Source organism: Protopterus annectens, chromosome 1.part1 (genome assembly GCF_019279795.1).
Source record: "Protopterus annectens isolate FY-2018-M chromosome 1.part1, PAN1.0, whole genome shotgun sequence".
Taxonomy (NCBI): domain Eukaryota; kingdom Metazoa; phylum Chordata; order Ceratodontiformes; family Protopteridae; genus Protopterus; species Protopterus annectens.
The window spans coordinates 958,096,432-958,118,409 of NC_056726.1; the positions used below are offsets into that span (position 1 = coordinate 958,096,432).

At 42.0% G+C, this 21,978-nt stretch overlaps 1 protein-coding gene across 3 annotated transcripts in view; it reads left to right on the forward strand.

The window, feature by feature from the left end:
* The window catches only part of TAF1B (TATA-box binding protein associated factor, RNA polymerase I subunit B), a 1,822,186-nt gene that overhangs the window by 117,581 nt on the left and 1,682,627 nt on the right, over positions 1-21,978 (forward strand). For all 3 annotated transcript variants that reach the window (XM_044079209.1, XM_044079201.1, XM_044079215.1), the window contains exon 3: positions 18,702-18,792. In XM_044079209.1, coding sequence (XP_043935144.1) covers positions 18,702-18,792 — 91 coding nt within the window. The remainder of the gene's footprint in view (positions 1-18,701; positions 18,793-21,978) is intronic.

Consider the following 21,978-nt stretch of genomic DNA (forward strand, 5'->3'; position numbering starts at 1 on the left):
GATTAGAGACAGCAACTGGTAATTCATTGGCCATTTTGGGTCATTTCCTGTTTTTTCCAGCCCCCTGCTATAAAGCACGCTTTGGCGGGCTTTTCTGGCATTAGAGAACTTGGCATAGCTCCTCGTGGTCCCCTGCAGAGTTCCTAAGGCAGCAGAGAGCAGAAAAAGCGACTTTTAAGCATTTGTATTGCTTTTTTCGACCTTTTGTGCATTTCTACCACTGTTTGTGCTTATATTATTGTTATATTACCTGTTTTCTCTTTTTTTCTGAGCTTAATTTGTTGACTGCACTTCTTAGCTAAAGTTTTGCGTATAAGTTAACCAACAGGCTAATACACTCAAGTGTACTAGCCTTTGATAGCATTTAGTCGAATAACAAAGCATTTACTGTATTTTCTGTCTGTGTGTGTAAAAAAAACAAAAAAAAAAAAAAACAAAAAAATACTTCTGCTTTCCTAACTTTCCTAGCTAGTTGCTCCAGTGATCAGATTTGCTGATCCCTGGGCTTTGTATTTGGTTCCTGTGTTCATCCATTTTCTTGTGTGGCCAGAGGGAAGTTTCTTTACTCACCAGTGAGAGTGGGGAGTACTGAGCTGCCTATTTGTCCTCAGAGGAGTAGTTAGAGACAGCAACTGGTAATGCATTGGCCATTTTGGGTCATTTCCTGTTTTTTCCAGCCCCCTGCTATAAAGCACGCTTTAGCGCGGAGTTGCCACAGGAGTACACAAGAGCAGCGGCGGTTAATCAAGGTTAAACTATTCGGGCTACCTAAAGTCCACTCTTCAAATTTTCTCTTAAAACAGCCTTCCCTGAACTGTACTGCTGATCTAACCAGCATATTCTATATCTAAAAAGCTCAGCTCTACTTGATTCCTAAGTAGAATATTCTCTATCTGTAAAGCCTAGCACTTGCTCCTAAAGTACCTTTTTACTTGATATAGCACTTTTATTATACATAGTACCTCACCAGCCAAAAACCCCATTCGATCACCCACTTCCCCCGGAGTCTTTTGAAGTCCTTGTCTATTCCTTCTAGCATGTCGAGGGATCAGTTGCTAGTGTCCTCTCCTGCTCAGCTGGTGAATCTGGGAATATTGAGGCAATGTTACAATTGTCTCATATACACGGACAACCCTCTCCTTCTCCCACAAAACACAAATACATGCGAGAGATGCAACTATATAGCCAAACTGGAGGCTGAGCTCTCTCAACATAGGACTGGTAAGACCAGACAGGAGGAGAAGGTAACCACACACACACCACAAACCCAGTCTCACATAGTACTGTCACAACTTCACATCATACACATAAATACACAAAGACATATTCGGAGGCTCTGATCAAAAATCTACCAAAACAGCAGAGGCCACCAAAGCAGACACCCAAACAGCTGCCACCTCAGGACACAACACATGCAACACATAGACCACATAGTCAGTGTGCCAAATAGTCACAGCCCTTAAGGCCAAACACAATGCCAGACACACTCGTCATTGGTGACTCCATAGTCAGACACACTGACGTCCCGCTCACCAGATTGAACAAGGAAAAGGTCACAGTAAGCTGCCTGTCAGGCGCTAGAATCCGCCACATAACGCAAGCACTCAGGTCTCTCAACAGCAGGTACAAGTACGACTCTGTCATTGTCCACGCTGGTGTGAGCGACCTGAGACGTACCTCCTTGGACTACATGAAAAGAGACATAGAGGAGCTCTCTGATTATGTAGCCCAGGCAGGTATGACCCTGACCCTGAGCAGTATCCTACCTTCACCAAGAATGATGCCACAATACAGAGACAAGATGATCAGCTTTAATAATTGGCTTAAACTCTGGTGTCATTCAAAGGGGAATCAAAGTCTGTCTGCCTGGGATGACATGCTGGACAAGCCACGCTGCTTCGCAAGGGACGGCTTGCACCTGTCACCCCTGGGCTCCCGGATATTGGCAAAGGCTCTTGCCACCCCCATAGTGCCTTTTTTAGGCAAGGCTCAAATTCTAAACCTACCACCCTAGATCACAAAAAAGGAAAAAAACTAAGGGTAATGCTGCTCAATGCCAGGAGTCTCAACCTCAAGATGCACGCACTCGAGGCCCTTCTCAGTATGGAGAACATCGATGTCTGTGCTGTGACTGAAACCTGGTTCAAGGCTCCCGAGAGCACCCCGGCACTATCAGGCTTTACCTCATATCATGCGTTCCGGCCCCAAAATCCGGACAACACCAAGAAAGGAGGGGGGGTGTCTATATTCATCAAGAACACCCACACCTCAAGGTTGGTGGCAATGTACGATGCATCGGAGACCATCCAGGTGCAATTAACCATAGGCAAGACTGCTCTGCAATTTGTAGCATGTTACAGGCCACCCTCTCAATCTCAGGAACCTCACATACATTTATCCCCTCCAGTGTTTTCAGGAAAGCTATCTCCAAACACCATCATACTAGGTGATTTCAACTACCCGAATATAGACTGGGATCACTACTCAAGCCCCAACAATCTAGCCCAAAGGTTTCTAGAGTTCATAAACTCAAATGCCATGGAACAACTAGTCACCATTCCCACAAGAGGAGATAACATACTAGATCTCATCATCACGAACATGGGGTCACAATGTTCAACGCCGGAAGTATACCCTTCACTGGTGAGATCAGACCATAAACTAATCTCACTGGAAGTCCACATCCCACCCCCACCTGAGATAAAAAAGTCCACAGTGAAGAACTTCTCAAAAGCCGACTTCACACTTCTAAAGGCTAGTGTGGTCTCTTTTAAGGCCCCCGAGACTGCGGAAACCATTACTCAAGCCGCTGAATCACTTACAAATGCCTTCTACCAGCACCTATAGGACTGCATGGATCAGGCAATCCCAAACAAAACAAAGACCCTTTGTACCAAAGGCAAGCGTCCAGTTTGGTGGACCCCAGCCATAAACAAGCTCTACAACAAAAGGAGGAAGCTGCTACAAGATAGAGCAAAATCCTTAAAAGGGAAAACACCCTTGATCATTATAAGTAAAAAAAATTAAGATCTCTCATAAAATCATCCAAGGCAAATTTTGAGAGAAAAGTCGCTAAGGACACAAAGGACAATCATAAGGCCTTCTTTAGCTATGTTAGAAACCTGGGAGGAAACTCCCAGATATGCTCAGAATTAGTTCAAAATGATGTAAAAATTAGTGAACCTACAGACATTGCCAACATACTGGCAGACAGGTTCAGTGCAAACTCCCCCCCCCCCCCAAAAGGTGAGATATCTACACCAGAGAATTATAGCCCCCCAAACATCTCTAACGCTCAGGTAAGAACTGCTCTCTCCAAGGCAAAAAACACAGCATCCATGGGACCAGATGGTGTCCCCGGATGTGTGCTCCACGAACTCAATGAGGAATTAAACCCGCAGTTAGGGCAGCTGTTTAATCTTAGCCTCACCTCAGGATACGTGCCTAAGGAGTGGCGTACGGCAACTGTGGTCCCACTTCACAAAGGAGGTGCCTCCACCGACCCGGGAAATTACCGTCCCATCAGCTTGACAAGCTTTATCTGCAAAGCTATGGAGAGGATCATAATGGAACTCATAAATAAAGATGTAGGAGACTTGCAGACTTTGGATCCGATCCAGTTTGGCTTTGTCAAGGGCAGATCATGCCTTTTAAACCTGGTGGACTTTTTTGAAACGGTCACCAAGGCCATTGATGAGGGAAAGGCAGTCCACACAGCCTACCTCGACCTGGCAAAGGCTTTCGACACAATACCCCACTCAGGTATCATTGAAAAACTCATCAGCTTAAATGTAAACCCATACGTCACAAGATGGGTTGCAAATTGGCTAAGTGACAGAACCCACAGGGTCAGAGTTGCTGGCGCCATGTCAGACTCAAAGCCTGTCAAAAGTGGTGTCCCACAGGGCTCAGTCCTGGGCCCTCTCCTGTTCGGCATCTACTTTTCAGATGTACAAGCAAACACAGGAGGATTATGGCTGACAAAATTTGCAGATGACTGCAAACTGGGCGCCATAGTTGAGAACACATCTGACACAGATATCCTTCAGAAGGGTCTTATAGAAACGGAAAACTGGTGCCAGAACCATGGCCTAAAGTTAAACTCCAAAAAATGCATAGTCATACCTTTCGGGAAAAACAAGGTTACCCCTAGCTACCATATAGGCGGCAACCCACTAAGCACAGAAGAGGTTATCAGGGATATGGATACCCAGGTTGACAGTAACCTTTCATTTGATACTCACGTTGCCAAAGTAGTTAGGAAGACCTTCTACATTTCCCACCTAATCATGAAGGGATTCACTTCTAGATCAAGGGAAGTCATCGTCCCCCTGTACTCATCACTCATCAGGCCAATGATTGAGTACAATGCCCCATTCGGAATGTATCTGACACGACACCTGCAGCAACTGGAAAGGCCCCAAAAGTTTCTCACGAAAAGGATAAAAGGTCTCAAAAATAAGTCCTATGCTGCCCGACTGAAGGAACTTCAGCTCTACTCAGTCGCTTACCGTCTGCTCAGAGGTGACCTGTGCCTGACATACAACGCCATGTCCAACCCAGAATTGATGAACATGCTTCACCTCAAAAAATCTAGATCCCTCAGAACTACAAGGGCGGGAGACTTAAACCTTGACACGGTTATTAATAGGACATGCTGGAGGGACAGATTCATCACCCAGAGACTCCCTATGCTGTGGAACAAAATCCCGGTACATGTGAGGCAGAGCACCTCGCTGGCTTTGCTCAAGAGAAATCTTGACCAATGGATGGGAGATCGCAGATATACCCCAGGGATTATCTCAGTGTCACTGCTTGACAGAGGCACAGCAAAATAATGGGCATAGTATCCTCCAAACTAAAGGGGTGGCGAAAGCCACAAAACTCTGGCTAGGCTTATAAATGCCCTTGGGCAGATAGCCTAGTATGAACCTATGAACATATGAACTCATCAACCTCTTATGTGCCAATACCAAAAAAGCAGACATTTCAGTACTCGCCCGGAACCTACCTTTCCCTCCATTCTGTTATTTCAGTGGATGTAATGGAAGTGGACTGTGTTAACCAAAGTATTTATGTCTTGTGTTTACACTCTTCTTGTGGCATAAGTTGCCGTGCCTTACATCGCTTCTGATCCTAAATACAGAAATTCTTCTCTTCTCCTGTCAAAAGGTTTCCCAGCCTTTTTCTTTCTCCAAATTTCCCACTATATTCTTGGCTCTTTTTCCAACATCTCAACCATCTTGGCTTTCCCACTGTCTACTGTCTAGCTCCTACAGCTAGTATCCCTTCTTTTCACTGTACTATATTTACTAGATGCATAGTTCATTACTTAATTACATTTCATGGTTACGGAGAGTGCTAAATCACAAATGTATATAATCATTTACTTTGTCTGTACTGTTGATTTCTGATATCTATCCACATATGTATGGATCCCCTTCAAAACTTCGAACTTCAAATGGCTGAGACCAGAAGACTGAAGTTTTGAAACTTCGAAAGCAAAATTAAAAATAAATAAAAACAAAAATTTTTTTTATGTTTTTGCAGGGGGGCAAGTGGTAAATATCCCATTCTGTGCTGTACGACAATTTCCATTCAAAATGTTTGAAGTTTCAAAACTTCGATCTTATGGTCTCAGCTTTTTGAAGTTTTGAAACTTTGAGCTTCTGAAGGGGATTCCTACATGTACACACCACACACACACATATATATATATATATATATATATATATATATATATATATATATATATATAAATATACACACATATACACACGTTTGTGTGTGTGAGATCTCAGAATTAGTATATATAATTAGCAGAGCAAGTACTTGCTGTTGGTTTAGTCTGTTCCAGTGTAATCCCAGGAGCATGTGCAGAATGTGTCGATATTGGTGACATCAACCTTTTGAAGATGATTTACTGGGTGTCGGGGCACTGTCTGTTCAAGCCAGTACTCTGCACGCTTACAAATACATATTTTTAAAATCGAACTCTCTTCTCCGACCACTCCTCTCCCTGTTTGGAGGAACATTCCTATTTTCAGGCCTGAATTATTCTGCCAAGCATGTTCATAAGTGTGTACTAGGCTAATGCCCACAAGGGCAGGTTTAAGCTTAGCCATTCATCCCACAGTTCTGACAGGTTCTGGTACCCTTGATCAGTTTAAGCCGGGTTTTGGGAAATTAAACCTTTACAAGCAGGGGCCTGGGAGATGAACCATTTGCAAGCTGCCTTTGTCCATTAGAAAGACAGGTGCCAAACTAGGGATGAATTTCCTATTCGCTATCCAGTGGTCCTAGTTGCACTTGAAGTGGGTTAGGGAGGAACTCTGTTTCACATGGATGGGGAGCCTGTTCCAAAGTAAGGGTAGTTTCTGGGTTACATACCTGTCTCTTCAGCAGGTCCTGTTTATGTCACAGGCATAGTGTTTAGAATGGATAATTCTGGTGAAGTTTGTTTTGTGGGTATGCAGGAGGTCCATCAGGGTGAGGTCTGACTATGTCTTCTATGTGTAACTTTCCAGTTGGTGGATATGCCTGCTTAAGTACATACCGAAGGTGGCATTGTGCTCTTATGATCAGTCTATTGAATACTGAATTCAGTGGAACAATGATGTCCTTGGACCTAAATGCTATACGTTTGCTTATAAGTTGCACAGCATAGAATGAATTCCTCACTGCTGTAGACACGCGATGGTCTAAGACTAGATTTCCATCTGTGTGTGTCATTAGGTTCCTGACTACTTGATTGACTTTTAGGGGTGTGTAGTCAATCTGATACTTACCAGAGGTAGATGACCTACCGAAGGATACTTTTATTAATTTGTTGGCAGATGTTCTTCGTCTTCCCTTGCTGCAGTCCTGACAATTGGGTATAGTCCGCGTCCCAGTCGGCCCGAATACCAGAGTATAAGGCTGACGTCGGTCATGGCGCCTTAGACTGACGTCAGTACGTCAGGGTACTAATGCGCATGACCGGCGTCATTTCCTCAGTCTTTTTTGCCGCATGGTCCGATGCAGAAGCAATTTTGCGAGTGCAGGTTGGCGTTCTGAGATTTTCCGAAACCGGAGTTTCAGACCGAGTACAGAGTTGGCTAAGTAACCCCGTTGGGGAACATTTTGGTTTTTTCTTGCCTCAGTATTTAACCGGATGTCAGAAAAAGTGAATAACTGTACTTCCATCAACTATCTCATCAGCCCGTGCTGACTGCAAGGACAGTCCTTCAAGCATTAGGGTTCATGGCATCTTGTATTTTGGTGCTTCCCAATGCCAAACTGCATATGAGGAAGCTGCAATGGTATCTCAAAAATGTATGGACACAGCACTGCCAAGATTTGGACACTGTCATTCAAATCATACCTTGCCTTCAAAAGGAATTCTTGTGGTGGGCTCAGGAATGTCACCTAAACAAGGGACTCTCTGTGACCCGGCCAGAGGCGAGTCAGATTTTAACGACAGATGCCTCGGACACTGCTTGGGAGCTCATCTAAATGGAAAGTGGATACAAGACAAGTGGCCTGCCAGACTACAGCATCTACATATCAACATGAAGGAGATGTTAGCAGTCCAGTTTGCATTGATGGCGTTCAAGGCTACTTCTTCCAGGGCAGGTGTTGATTCTGACAGACAACACAACTGTCATGTGGTACATCAACAAGCAAGGGGAACACATTCTTATCCTCTATGCAGGCAAGCAATGATTTTATGGGAGACTGCTAAGCCTGCAACTGACTCTTCAGGCAAGGTTTCTGCCAGGAGCACAGAACTCCCTAGCAGATGTATTAAGCAGACAAATCATGGATCCCCACGAGTGGAAACTGGATCTTCATGTATTTCAAAATTGACAGTGTCATGGGGAACTCCAGACATAGATCTGTTCGCTTCTCCACTAAACCACCAGCTGCCAAAGTATTGCACAAAGGGGTTTCATCACACAGCTTGGAAAGTGGATGCTCTGTCTTTCAGTTGGAAAAACCTTCATGTCTATGCCTTTCCACCTCTACCTCTTCTTCCAAAGGTATTACTAAAGGTCAGACAGGACAGGCCAAGGATGATTTTGATAGCTCCAGATTGGCCTCGCAACACTGGTACCCACTTCTAAGGAGTCTTGTAAAGAAGCCTCCATGGCCTTTACCTCTGATTCCTCATCTGTTATCTCAGAAGGACGGTCATCTGCTCAATGTCAAGCTTCAATCTCTTCATCTCACAGCTTGGCATATTCTGGGTTGAAACATGGTAGGTCTCAGCTTCCTCAACAAGTTTTAAATGTGATTATGGAAGCTAGAAGGCCTAGTACTAGGAGAGTGTACGCAGAAAAATGGAAGAGATTTTTATTTTGGAGTACAGCAAAGAATTTGGAGATTTCAGAGCCTAATTTGAGTGTGGCTCTTCAATATCTTACTGAGTTATTGGACAAAGGTTTGTCTTTCTTCCATAAAGATTCATGCTGCAGCAATTTCAGCTCACTATGATTGTGACCCACCTTTGTTTTCGCATCCTTTGTTCAAGCAGTTTCTTAGAGGGGCAAAGAATATAAGACCCCCACGTAGAGCTCCTACTCCTGCTTGGGATCTCAATTTTGTGTTGGAAAAACTTACTCTACAACCTTTTGAGCCTGCAGCTACTGCTGAATTGAAATATTTGTCATGGAAGACTGCTTTTCTGTTGGCTATTACTTCTGCAAGAAGGGTGTCTGAGTTGCAGGCCCTTATGGCAGTAGAGCCCTTTTGATTTTCCATAAGGACAGGGTATCATTACGTACTAATCCTTCCTTTATGCCTAAGGTGGTTTCTAGTGTGGCTTTAAACCAAACTATTCATTTGCCTACGTTTTTTGCGGATCCTCAAAATAAAGGGGAAAAGATTTTGCACACTTTAGATGTACACAGGCAATTGCGTTATTATTTGAGCAGGACTAAAGATGTTAGACAGTCTCAGCAGTTACTTGTTTCTTTTGCTTTAAGTTCACAGGGCAAGCCTGTGTCAAAACAAACTATTTCTAGGTGGATTGGCTTTTGCATTGCATTTTGTTATTCCCATCATGGCAAAGAGGTTCCAGCTGGGATTAGGCCTCATTCCACTAGGGCTACTGCCACTTCAACAGCATTTCTAAGGGGGGTGGCAACTAAGGATATTCTGGAAGCAGCTACTTGGAGTTCAGTGCATACTTTCTCTAGGCATTATCACCTGCCTATATACTCTAAGACTAGAGCTGGTTTTGCCACAGCTGTTTTACAAGGCATGTTGTCAGCTCCTGCTACTTTATAATTTGCCAGCCTCCCTTACCTCTGCTTTGGGATTCTACCCAATTGTCAGGACTGCAGCAAGGGAAGACGAAGAACATAGTACAGTTTTGTACCTACCATAAATGTAGATGTTCGAGGATTCCCTTGCTGCAGTCCAATTTACCCTCCCTCCTTCCCCTCTGTGTTTCAGGGTGGTTATGTAGGTGAGTTTACATGCTTATATTTTTTGTATATATTACTGTATATATGGTACATGTTTTTTGGTGCAGGTTGTTTTTGGGACTTGTCTTTTTGGGTCTTCTGACATCTGGGGCAAGAAAAGACTGAGGAAATGACGCCGGTCATGCGCATTAGTACCCTGACGTACTGACGTCAGTCTAAGGCGCCATGACCGACGTCAGCCTTATACTCTGGTATTCGGGCCGACTGGGACGCGGACTATACCCAATTGTCAGGACTGCAGCAATTGTCAGGACTGCAGCAAGGGAATCCTCGAACATCTACATTTATGGTAGGTACAAAACTGTACTTTAGTTTTAGTCTGTGCCTCTGACACAAGTTATTTGTCTGTCTCTTCCCTTCTTGGAAAACATTAGTGTTGGTGAGGGATTCTGTGACTGCTCCTAATTTGCAGTCCTCTGCAAATTTAGTCAGCCAGAGGCCCTTGACGTTGGCCATGAAAAAACAAAAATATAAATCCAGGATCAAGCAGGTCTTCTGCTAACCTTTTATTAAAATTCTGCTTTTACCCGAAGGTCTGCTTCATCCTGGATTTATATTTGTTTCTGTGGAGGTGTGTGTTATCTGGGACCTTTACTGCCTTTGCTGATTTTTTTCCCCAAAATATTTTATTAAATTTTCCCCTTATGGGTGCTATGCCTCCTTATTTTTATTATGATTTTCTGTCTTCTATTGTACAGTCTACTGATGTTGTGTGTCTATTTTTGAAGGAATTTCCCTATTTTCAGGCTTGCTATACTTTTTTACTCAAATTTTCTGACATCACATGAAGATATGCAGTAGACCGAAAAAACATATTACATGGTGGCCAAAGTAGTGACAATAATTTAAGAAAAGATTATATGCATCTTACATTTTCCATTTTCTGTAGCAAAATAAATTACCTTTTGAGGTAAACTTTTTCAGTACAGTTCATTAAAGTATACAGATTTTCTGCTGTCTTGTTTGGTAATGTACTTATTATTTTTTGCATTATTTTTGTCTGTCTATTTTTTAAATGTTTCAGAGTAGTATCCCACACTTCTGTTGGAAGCAAGACGAGTTATGTGCTGATGTTCTTTGTGTTTCACTGTTGCAGTCATCACATTTGGATTATCTGCTTGCAGTAGCCCTCAGTCGGCCTGATTATCAAAGTCTTTGGTCCTGCGTCGGTTGCTGTCTCATCTTCCATGACGTCAGGTAGTCAGGGGTATAAAGCATGCAGCAGACGCCACTACATCAGTCTTTCTTGCCGTGCGGTACCCGAAGCAGAAGCAGTTTGCAAGTGCCGGTCAGCAGATTCCTGATATTTTCATTTTCGAGTTTCAGAACCGAAGTCTTAAACTAAAGCTAAGTACCCTGTTGGGGAAACTTTTTCTTGCTGTAAACCGATGTCAGAAAAAGTCAATAATTGTATTTCTTGTGGAAAGCAAATACCTCATAAAGATTTTCATTCGTACTGTATTCCTTGCCTAGGCCCTGACCACGACGTACCTCGCTGTCAGTTTTGTGCCTTATTTAAACAACGAACTATTCGTAGTCTGTGTATTTACACTTATAAATATTTTGGTACTCTGTTCAATTATCCAGATGTGTCTTCAGTAAGCCATCCGACTACCGACATTCTGAAAAAAACACAAAGATAAAGACACAGACAGTCTGCCTAGGTCCAAAGCTGCCGACTATGCTTCTAAGCCAGTCGCCAGTTCGCCAGTACTCAGTGAGATGCTTTCGCAGCCCCTGATACCCGCTACTTCAGATTCGCAGGCCTCTACTGAGACCCCTTCAGAGTCCTGTATGCCGTGAGATGCTTCAACTGTGGAACCTGCGGATGTCTCTACCTTGGATGGGTCTGGAGCCGCTGTGCAGGCACTGGCTTCTGAGGGTGCATTCAGGCCTACTGACTTGCATATTAAACAGACGCCATCTTCTTCTTCAAGGCATAAAACTCGAACCATGCCTAGAAAACTGACGCCCAGACCGCATGGTCAGGCCCCTGTGCCTAAAAAAATAAGAATGGCTGAAGACCTTATTACTTTAATCAAGGGAAGCCAACCTTCTCCCTCTAAGAGACCTAGGACTGAATTTGTTTGATACTTCTGATCAGGATTCTGAAATTTGTTTCCTCTGATGACCAGGATTTACCCTTATCTACCTATGAGGATTGTGATGCAGAGGACTGTATTCCCTCTGTTTCCCCTCCAGAGGATTTCTCTTTTGGTGAAACTTTGCATACTCTTAGGGAGCATTTTCGCTGGGAAAGCCAGGATTACTCTGATTCTAAAAAAAGGCTTAGGGATTTCTTACTCCTGCCTCAACACAGGCCTTTAGCTGTTCCCCCTGAATTAGACATTGTTGTTGATGCCTTTTCGGAATCTAGCTTGGCCACTGACTCTTTACCTTCTGCTCCCAGAACACCTGATATATATTATAGGGTTCCTGACTTTTACAAGTTCCTTTTTAAAAATCCTACTGCGGATCCTGAGACCATTTCACAGGGACCCAAGGGCATTAAGGCTACTACTGTCAAAAATCCTACCCCCTCTGATAGAGATTCCAGGGTGCTGGATAGATGGGGTAAGAAGGTATACACTTCTGCAACCTTGGCCATTAGGGCCTTAAACTGCCAGTTTCATATGTTAAAGTATCAGCAGCATATTATTGGATTGCTTAAACAGAAAATGATGTTGATTCCTGACTGCTGAAAATAAGGATTTACAGGATTTAATGCATTCTGCTGAACAAGTTGGAAAACATACTTTGCAATGTGGTTTTGATTCACTAGAGGCATCTTGCTGGGCTGCTGTCACTGGGTCTGTACTTAGAAGGCATGCTTGGCTTAAGGAGCAATCTTTGCCAGATCATGTTAAAGTTAAAGTTAAATTGCTGGATGCTCCCTTACATCAGGGCCGCCTGTTTGGCAACAAAGCAGAAGTAGTACTTAAAAAGATGGAGGAAAAAGCTAAATCTATGCAAACTGTTAAAGATTTCCTACAAGTACATCCTCCAGAATTGGTCCTTTCTTGCCTTTTCAGTCCAAACCCAGAACCAGCAGAACACCCAGGCTTCAGTCCCAGGGTATGCACAGGACTAAGCAGTTGGGGGGCTTCCACTTTCAAATCAGGGAGTAGTTAGACTCCCCCCATGGTAAACTGTCTCAATGACTTAACTTTAAAACTTCCAAGCCCTTCTCAACTGACTGCTCCTTTAGGGGGAAAGATTGCTGTGCAGGCAAAAAACTGGCAACTCCATTACCCAGAACAAATGGGTTTTAAATATTGTTTCCCAAGGATACAGATTTCACTTCCACACTTTACCAACCCCAAACTATCTACCCCCAAATCAGTGGGCAGAGGCTCAAAAGCAAGTACTCTTTCTTGGGCTATTTAAACTGTACCAGAAGAGGAAAAGGGTCAAGGTTTCATCTCAAGACTTTTCCTGGTACCCAGAAAAGACAACTCATGGGAGTCCTATCCTGGACCTTTCTATCCTAAACACCTTTTTGGTGATCCCAAAATTCAAGATGCTAACACTCTTCACCAATTGCTTCCTATGCTAGGCACGAATGCCTGGTTGGCAACACTGGATTAAAAGGAAGCCTACCTGCACATCCCAATCAGGGAATCTTGCAGAAGATGCCTACGCTTCAAAGCAGGCTACATGTACCATCAGTTCTCTGCACTGCCCTTTGGCTTATCTACTGCGCCCAGGGTATTCACCAAGTGCCTAGCTCCAGTCATTGCATTTTGCAGGCAAAAAAATATTCAGATTTACCCATACCTAGATGACTGTTTAATTCAGGCAGAAAGCCAGGACATACTTTTGAATCATCTGGCATTTGTACAAAAGGTGCTAACTTGTCTGGGGTACACCATAAATGAAAATAAATCACATCTTGTACCCTGTCAACAAATTATATTCCTGGGAGCAAGCTTGAACACAACTACCCAGATGGCTTTCCTCACGCCAGAAAAACAAATTCATTTGACAACTTACTTCAAACTAATGGCCACAAAAACCCTGCTATCTGCAAGGCAAATACTGCAAGCCTTTGGGTTCATGGCCGACTGCATTCTCCTAATTCCATATCCAAGACTGCATATGAGGAAACTACAATGGTATCTAAAAAGCCTATGGTGTCAACATTCTCAGGATCTAGAAGCAATGATCCCTGTAATACCTTGCCTACAGTTAGAGTTCCTTTGGTGGGCAGAGGCCTGCCACCATAACAAGGGACTACCATTCACTGTACCCCCTGCCGCCCAAACCCTAATAACAGACTCATCAGACTATGCATAGGGGAGCTCACCTGGCAGGGAAGTGCATTCAGGGCAAATGGAACCCAAGTCAAATGCACCTGCATATCAATCAAACAGAAATTTTAGCTGTACAGAATACTTTGACAGCCTTCAAGGACCACATTCTTCCAGGACAATTAATGGTAAAGATGGACAGTGCCACTGTTATGTGGTACATAAACAAGCAGGGGGGTACCCATTCATACCCCCCTCTGCAGACTAGCCATGGCTCTGTGGAACACAGCCTTGAGCCACCAAGTGCATTTACAAGCTCAAGTCCTGCCGGGAAAGCTAAATACGCTGGCAGACGAACTAAACAGAAATCTCATGGACCCACATGAGTGGAAACTGGATCCAAGGACTTTCAACATGGTGATAAACAAATGGGGGAGCCCAGATGTAGACCTGTTTGCCTCCCCCCAGAACTACCAATTGGACAAATTCTGCACAAGGACTCCCCATAAACGAGCTTGGAAAGTGGATGTCCTGTCCTTCAACTTATCAGTTTATGCCTTTTTTCCTCTGCCTCTCCTCTCCAAAGTACTACTAAAGATCAAACAGGACATACCAAGGACGATACTGATTGCACCAGACTGGCCACCCCAACACTGGTACCCCCTCTTGCGCAGTTTGTCACTGCAGGCTCCATGGCACCTGCCTCAGACCCCTACCCTGCTGTCCCAGCAGGGTGGCCAGATACTGTATCTTCAGCTTCAAACCCTGAACCTGGCGAATGGCTAATTATCTAATCTCTCAGTTACCATCCCTCAGTAAACAAGTGTTGGATGTCATTCTGGAGGCAAGGAGGCCTAGTACTAGAAAACTTTATGCTGAAAAATGGAAAAGAGTCTGTTCCTGGAACCAAACTCAAGGGATGGGCACAGCAACGCCCAATTTACCTCAGATTCTTCAGTACTTAACTGAGATGCTTCACAGGGGCCTTTCATTTTCCTCCATCAAAATTCATGCCTCAGCCATTTCAGCTCATTACAACACAGAACCACCACTCTTCTCTCATCCAGTACTCAAGCAGTTCCTCAGAGGGGACAAAAACTTAAGACCACCCAGGAGAGCCCCAACTCCAGCCTGGGACCTTAACTTTGTATTGGAAAAACTCATTACCTCCTTTTGAGCCAGCTGCAAGTGCAGAGTTAAAATTCCTTTCTTGGAAAACAACATTCTTTTAGCAATCACTTCAGCAAGAAGGGTATCTGAATTACAGACCCTTATGACAGTGGAACCTTTCATCATCTTTCATGCGGACAGGGTGTCCCTCAGAACCAACCCCTCTTTCATGCCCAAGGTAGTATCCAGTGTGGCTCTTAATCAGTCTATTAATTTGTCAACCTTCTTTTCTAATCCACAGAACAAAGGGGAACGGATACTGCACTCCTTAGATGTGCATAGACAACTTAGATTTTACTTGGACAGGACTAAACCTCAAAGGAAATCTGAACTGCTGGTGGCATTTGCTGCAGGGGCAGAGGGGAAGACCATTTCAAAGCAAACCATTTTCTAAATGGATAGGCCATTGCATTCATTTCTGCTATAAGCACCATGGAAAACCTATCCCACAGGGGATAAGACCACACTCAACCAGGGCTGCATCTACCTCTATAGCCTTTCTCAGAGGTGTCCCTACCAGGGACATCCTAGAAGCTGCTACCTGAAGTTCTGTATATACTTTCACCAAGCATTACAATTTGCCAATTTTCTTCAAGTCCAGAGCTGGCTTTGCCATTGCAGTCTTGCGGGGCCTTATAGCTGGTCCTAATGCTATCTAAATTCCTCCTCCCATCCTTAGCTTTGGGAATCTACCCAAATGTGATGACTACAACAGTGAAACACGAAGAACATAGTACAGTTGTTAGAGTGCATTCACTGTTGCAGTCCTGTTTACCCTCCCTCCAGCCCCCTGACTTCTTTTGGCTATACCTCTATTCTCCTTTACTATGCTTAAAAGCTTTTTGTTGTATTTACTTTTTTGTTGGAGGTATAACCTTGTGTGTGTGTGTGTGTGTGTGTGTGTGTGTGTGTGTGTGTGTGTGTGTGTGTGTGTGTGTGTGTGTGTGTGTGTGTGTGTGTGTGTGTGTGTGTGTATATATATATATATATATATATATATATATATATATGTGTATATATATATATATATATATATATATATATATATCTCATTGCTTCCCATTAGGGGGGCACCTGACATCTGGGGCAAGAAAAACTGATGTAATGGTGTCAGCTGCATGCTTTATACCCCTGACTACCTGACGTCATGGAAGATGAGACAGCAACTGACGCAGGACCCAAGACTTTGATAATCAGGCTGACTGAGGGCTACTGCAAGCAGATAACCCAAATGTGATGACTACAACAGTGAATACACTCGAACATCTACATTTATGGTAAGAGTACACAAGTGTACTTTTGGCAGTCAAACATTATGCTGTTTAGTTGTCCAGATTTTTAGTTGGATGGGCCTTTGTTCCTATTTTCAATGCCTGTAGGTCGAGAGGTATGATATATAATATACAGTTATATTTTGCTAATGTTACACTATTACATCTATCTACACTTATTCATATTGTACTCGCACTGTTTCTTTCTGTTATCTGTCGGAATTGTTGCACTACTCCCTTATGCTGTATTCTTCCCAGTCTAATTCCTATATTTGGATCTTTTCTTCCTGGGACTGTGCTTTAAAGAGGCTATTTTGATCAGTTTGACTATCTGAAATAGATAAATGGAAGTAAAATCAAATTAGATTCACAATGGGGAAGGAGAACCAGTGTTTAGAAAAAATATATATAAATGACTTTTTGTTGAAGTGATAATAAGGAAGATAATGGAAAAGACCTTGTATAAAGGCTTTAACCTATAATGATTTTTTTATAGGTTCATAGGCAAGTACTAGGCTGGTTGCCATTGTGGGCCATTTTAAGCCTAACCCACTTCCTTTTTTGTGCTCGAATTAACCTTTCCCATTTGGTTAGAAATTGGACTTGCCAATTTCATGGTTAGAAATTGGCCTTACCCATTTCATTGTCAATTATTCTCATTAAGGGTAATATATTATTGTCAGGATCATACTATAGATATTTTTAGCAGACTCATGCATGGGATAAATCATGTAGGAGCTGCCTGTGCCCATTAGTAGTACAGGGGGCTGTCCTAGAGTACATTTTCTGTTTCTTTTCCCTAGATCTAAAGTATGTTTAAATATGGACAAGGATGAACTTTGTTTAATGTAAATGGGGAGTCTGTTCCAGAGTAGAGGCATACTCTGCATGATATACCTGTCCGTGCAAACCTTTCTGTTATTGTTGCAGAAGTGGTTTAGATTCCTAGATTGAGCATTTCTGATGCCATTTGATTTACTGATGTGCAGTAAATCCATCAGTATTAGATTGGAGGATGCCCTGTATGCCACACCCAAGTCATCTCTAGGTAATCTGTAGGATACAGAGTAAAGTGACATGGCTTTGAGTTGGTCCATGTAGGTCTTGTTGTTTAGGCCTTGTATCCTTTTAGTGTCGTATATCTGCGGGTGTTCCAGTTGTTGAATGTGTGTGGACAGATGCATGTCATAGGTGCATTATATTCCGTGTCTGGCCTAATGAGGGGTGAGTAAAGGAGGGAGGGAGGGACAATGATATCTTTGGTTCAAGCCACAGTCCCTTTTTTGACACAGGTTGGGCAAAAGTTAGGTCACTGTCCACATAAGTTCCCAAATCCCAAACAACTGGTTCAGCTCTTATGGTCCTATTGTTTGTGGTAAGTTTACTGTGATATTTGACCTTCCAAAGAATACAGTGATGATTTTTTTGGCATTGGTTTTGTCCATGATTTTGGCACCAGTTTATTTATATGGGACAAACTTTCCTGCTGGATGTGCAAGTAATTTGGGGATTCAGTGAGAGCTCTTAACTTGCAGTCATCTGCAAACATAGTCAGCCAGAGCCCTTTGGTTTTGTCTTTTACTTCAGAAAAGTAGATGCCAAATAGGAGTGGTTCCAGCACAGAACCCTGGAGGACTGTACTAGTGACTTGTCTCTTTGTGGATGTAACTTCCCCTATTTTGATTTCCTGCCTCCTAACTGTGAGACGGTTGGTAATGCAGCGGGTGGCGTAGAGGTTCATTCACAGTTTAACTTTTCTGCTACACCCAAAGTAGATTCCATTATGCATACATTAAAAAACGAAATACTTCCAGTATTTTACATATCCAAGTTTATTGAACATACATTTACGATAACATTGTTTCAGTAAAGGCTCTTTTGGTTGATTGCACAGTTAGTTTTAGACTGAATCTTTTCTAAACTGGTACGGAGTTGAGAAACAACTGTAAACCTTAAAAGTTTTGTGGTATACTTAATAAAAGTACATAAATACAATGCTACTTTTTGAACAAGATGTATTCTTCTTTATAAAAGTACATAACCACACTAGCATGTGTTTACAGTTGTGCCCAAATGTCACATCAGACCCTATTAAAATACAAAAGTTACATTTACAAAGTTTCTTGCATGCTTGCAAGTTCTGTTGACCTCAACTGATTGCAGGTCTTTTCATTTGCCGTCAGTGAAAGGGCATACCAGTCTCTTGACTTGCATTAGTCAATGTCTGTACATTTTTGGCAATGTACTGTGGGATTGCTTTACATCATCCAAACATTAATGGCAGTTGGTTCTGTGATTCTAAATATGCTATTTTCCCTGTCATGATGTGTATTAATTGTGTCGAGCTTATCTTCCCAACTGTGTTGTTTCAGTGTAGTGTTTTAAGGGAATCTTCACAATCAGTTGGACATTTTAATTGAGATTATTTATACCAAGATCATAAATGACAAAGAAATGAAATTGCATATTTGTGCCTGCATGAAAACTTTTGTTTTTGCAAATTTTATTTTATATTTTTTTTATTTTTTTTTAATTTACAGAAAACACAGGAAATTTCAAGCTCAGACATTTATATTCTAAACGCAAAAGTGTCTTCTGTTGCTATGGGGCGAAAGAAGAAGAAAACTCTTGGTAATGCCTTTACATTTTCACAAGCGACTCAACTTTTAGTAATGTATTGTCTTTCTACATAGTCTTCAGAAAGAAGTGAAAGGTCTTACCTTGAGATGCCCTCTGCAGCAACGCTATAACTTGGGAATCTAGTCAGTAGATTTCTCAGCACTACTTACTGCTTCCACTGTACTGTTGTCACCTTGCTGCATTTATTGGTCAATAAATGCATGTGCTCCCCAGTTTTTTGCACCTTTGGAATATAAGAAGGCTTTGTTTTCTTTCGCATAGTTCAGTTTTCATAGACTTTCAGTTATTGTCTTTTGTAATATTTTGCTTTTTTTCCCATTCCCACTGTTGTTTTATTTTTTTTTCATATTCCCACTCAAGTGTGAGATTGAGACACTAACCTCCTTAGAGGACACCCACTCAATGTTCACTTTAACTCACTGAGGAACACAACATCTCAGTGTTTTCTGTGTTCATCTGTTTACAGAACACGGAGGGAAAGCTCCTTCCACTTTTCTTGCTAGAAAATAAAATGTTACCCATGCAGAAGTCGGAGGACCTCTCCCCTCTTCTGTTTCATCTCCACTACAGGCAAAGTACAGGAACTGCATGAAGAACACCTACAGAAGAACTGAAGGAGGAGGGAAAGGAATGTCCAGTAATGAGCAGCATTACTCTGTTTCAGGGGGGTCAAGGCTAAGATTCAGTAAGATATCAGAGGAGGTAATCACTTGCCATATATGACCCCCCACCTTTTTTCTTTGTTATTCCATCATTCATTCCAGTTCAGTCCATCCATGATTTATCCAGGCACTTTTCATTGTCAGATAACTTATATGTAGTTGCATTCTTTTTGCAAACCTGTGTGTCCCACCATGGTAACCAACTACAAAAGACAGTCACTCCAGCATCATTCATACCCATACCTGGTAATAGGGTCCACTCCTCTTAATCGGTCCCATGGTCTCCTTAAAACATTATTCATACCATTACTTGCTACTTATTTCATCCTCTTTTTCTGACTAACCAGCCTGTCACAATCAACAACCATTCAAGGAGTTAGTTATTCAAGCAGTAAGTAAGAATGGTTTAATTAGACAGTGTATAATATTCCTTCCCATACGCCCAGTAAATGTAAACAAGCAAAATTAATATAAACACCATATCAAACATATTGCTAAGTTTAAGTACAGTAATAGAAGTATTAGCATATATGTTAGCCAAAAAAGGATTCATCAGATTAGTATCCCATTCATTACTTTACTTTAACCCCCAAAAAAAAAAAATAGTTTCCACTCAGAAGTCAAAATATAATGAAACCACCACACTTATAGATATAAACTTCTGGTTTATTACAGGGCAAAATGGTCAAAAAATCATCACGTTCAAATTAATTATTTTAGCAAAAAGCACTTTTTTCTTATTTATGCTAACATAATAAAGCAGCACTATGCTACATTCAAGTAATCTGTTGTTTAAATACATAGTGCTTTTTCCTGACTAGGAGAGATGTTCAAGTTTGTAAAGTTACCACCTCTAAATTTGCACTTTTGTGTAAGCATCATTTCAGTGTGATGTGATTATGTCTGAGTAAGAGAAAAAAAAAGTACAGCTGTCCTTCCATAGTGGTTAGGAGAGGTGCCATTTACATCACAGATGGCTACTAGGCTTGCAGTCCAGGGGACCATTGGGGAGCTTAGACCAAGTTCCGAGTTGCCTCTAAGCACTCTCTGATTAAATGTCTTGTTCAGGGCAGTCAGTAAGCAAATGAGGGCTGAGGGAATCAAACGTTATACCACAGGAACTACATCTCAAAACCTTAACCCTCTGTATCAGCTATTATGAAATGGGCATGGCAAAGGGGTGGAGTAGCCAGGACAAAGGGTAGAGCAAAATGTTGCTTTTGTCAAAGGCAGCCTTATTAACTGATTAAAGTATGAACAATCTCCACTAGTAGGATTTAACTAACTCAAGGGGGGCCACGTCGGAGGTAAAACATATAATGAAATCTTGATGTCTGCTATTTGGAACAGATACCTGCTGTCACTACAATTGGAGATGTACATTTTAAAGGAGAAATATTAGTGTCATTCATTAGGATTCTGCAACCTGTCAGAGTTAGTATTACCAACCTGACTTATTAAGTATATGAGTGTGCTGTATTAGCTTCTTTTTTGGTTTGATAGACCTGTAACATATTAAAATAAGGTAACTTGCTGTGATTCAGGACCCCCAGAACTAGGAGCCCCCTCTGGCCATAAAGTTTACTGGTACATAAAACTTGAAATGCAGAGAGGGCTCAACCATGAAGCAAGGAAGGAAGTCCATGTGAAGTGGTTGCAAATGCAGAGAATGTTTAGTTAGTCAGTGTTTGTGAGACTATGGGAAAAGTGCTGGGGTTTAATTGATACCTCTTTTAGGGAAACATTTACACTGTGCTTGTTTAAAAAGGAAGAACAGGAGTTCTGCTTAAAACTTTTGAAATGTGTGATTGCATTTTATACATGGATGGAAGTAGACCCATGCACTTTGGGTAAGTAAGGAGAAGAAGAATTGTATGGAGAGCAGGCTGGAATTGGGGGATTGCAGGTTAGTGGACAAAGTTCAGGGAATCAAAGATTTTAGGAGGAATTCATTTTTTGTTCATCACTACCAAGCAGTATTTTCCCTTTAGCAAGAGATACCTTTTACCTTTAACTTCAAAATCACAGGTAATGCCACAGTTAACTTTCCATACCAAATACATTATATTTTTGTATATAGCTTGTTTCATTTGATTTATTTTATATCTATTCTCACAAATCTTTAATAGAAAAGCGTTCAGGAGACAGGTAAGAAATAGCTTATTTTTGCTTTAAGCACTTTTGGCTACTGCAGTGGTTTTCATCCTCCATCTGTCTTCATAAATAGTTAGAATCTTCTCATGAACAAACAGTCCAATTCATTGCCTACATATAAAGTGGAAGACATAGCTCATTTATTATTTCTTTAATAATTATTCTTATTCCCTTAGTGTTTTTTTTTTTGGAATGAGAAATCTTTCTTGAAGCTTGTTCCTTCCGTCCTCCTGTCTCATTTTGACAACTCCATCCTCCCAAACCTTAACCTTTCCTCACAGCTCTCTCCTCCATTATTTATCATCACCGACATGCTGTCTTTTTAAAGCTTTCTAATCTTCTACTCCTCCCATTTTATTCT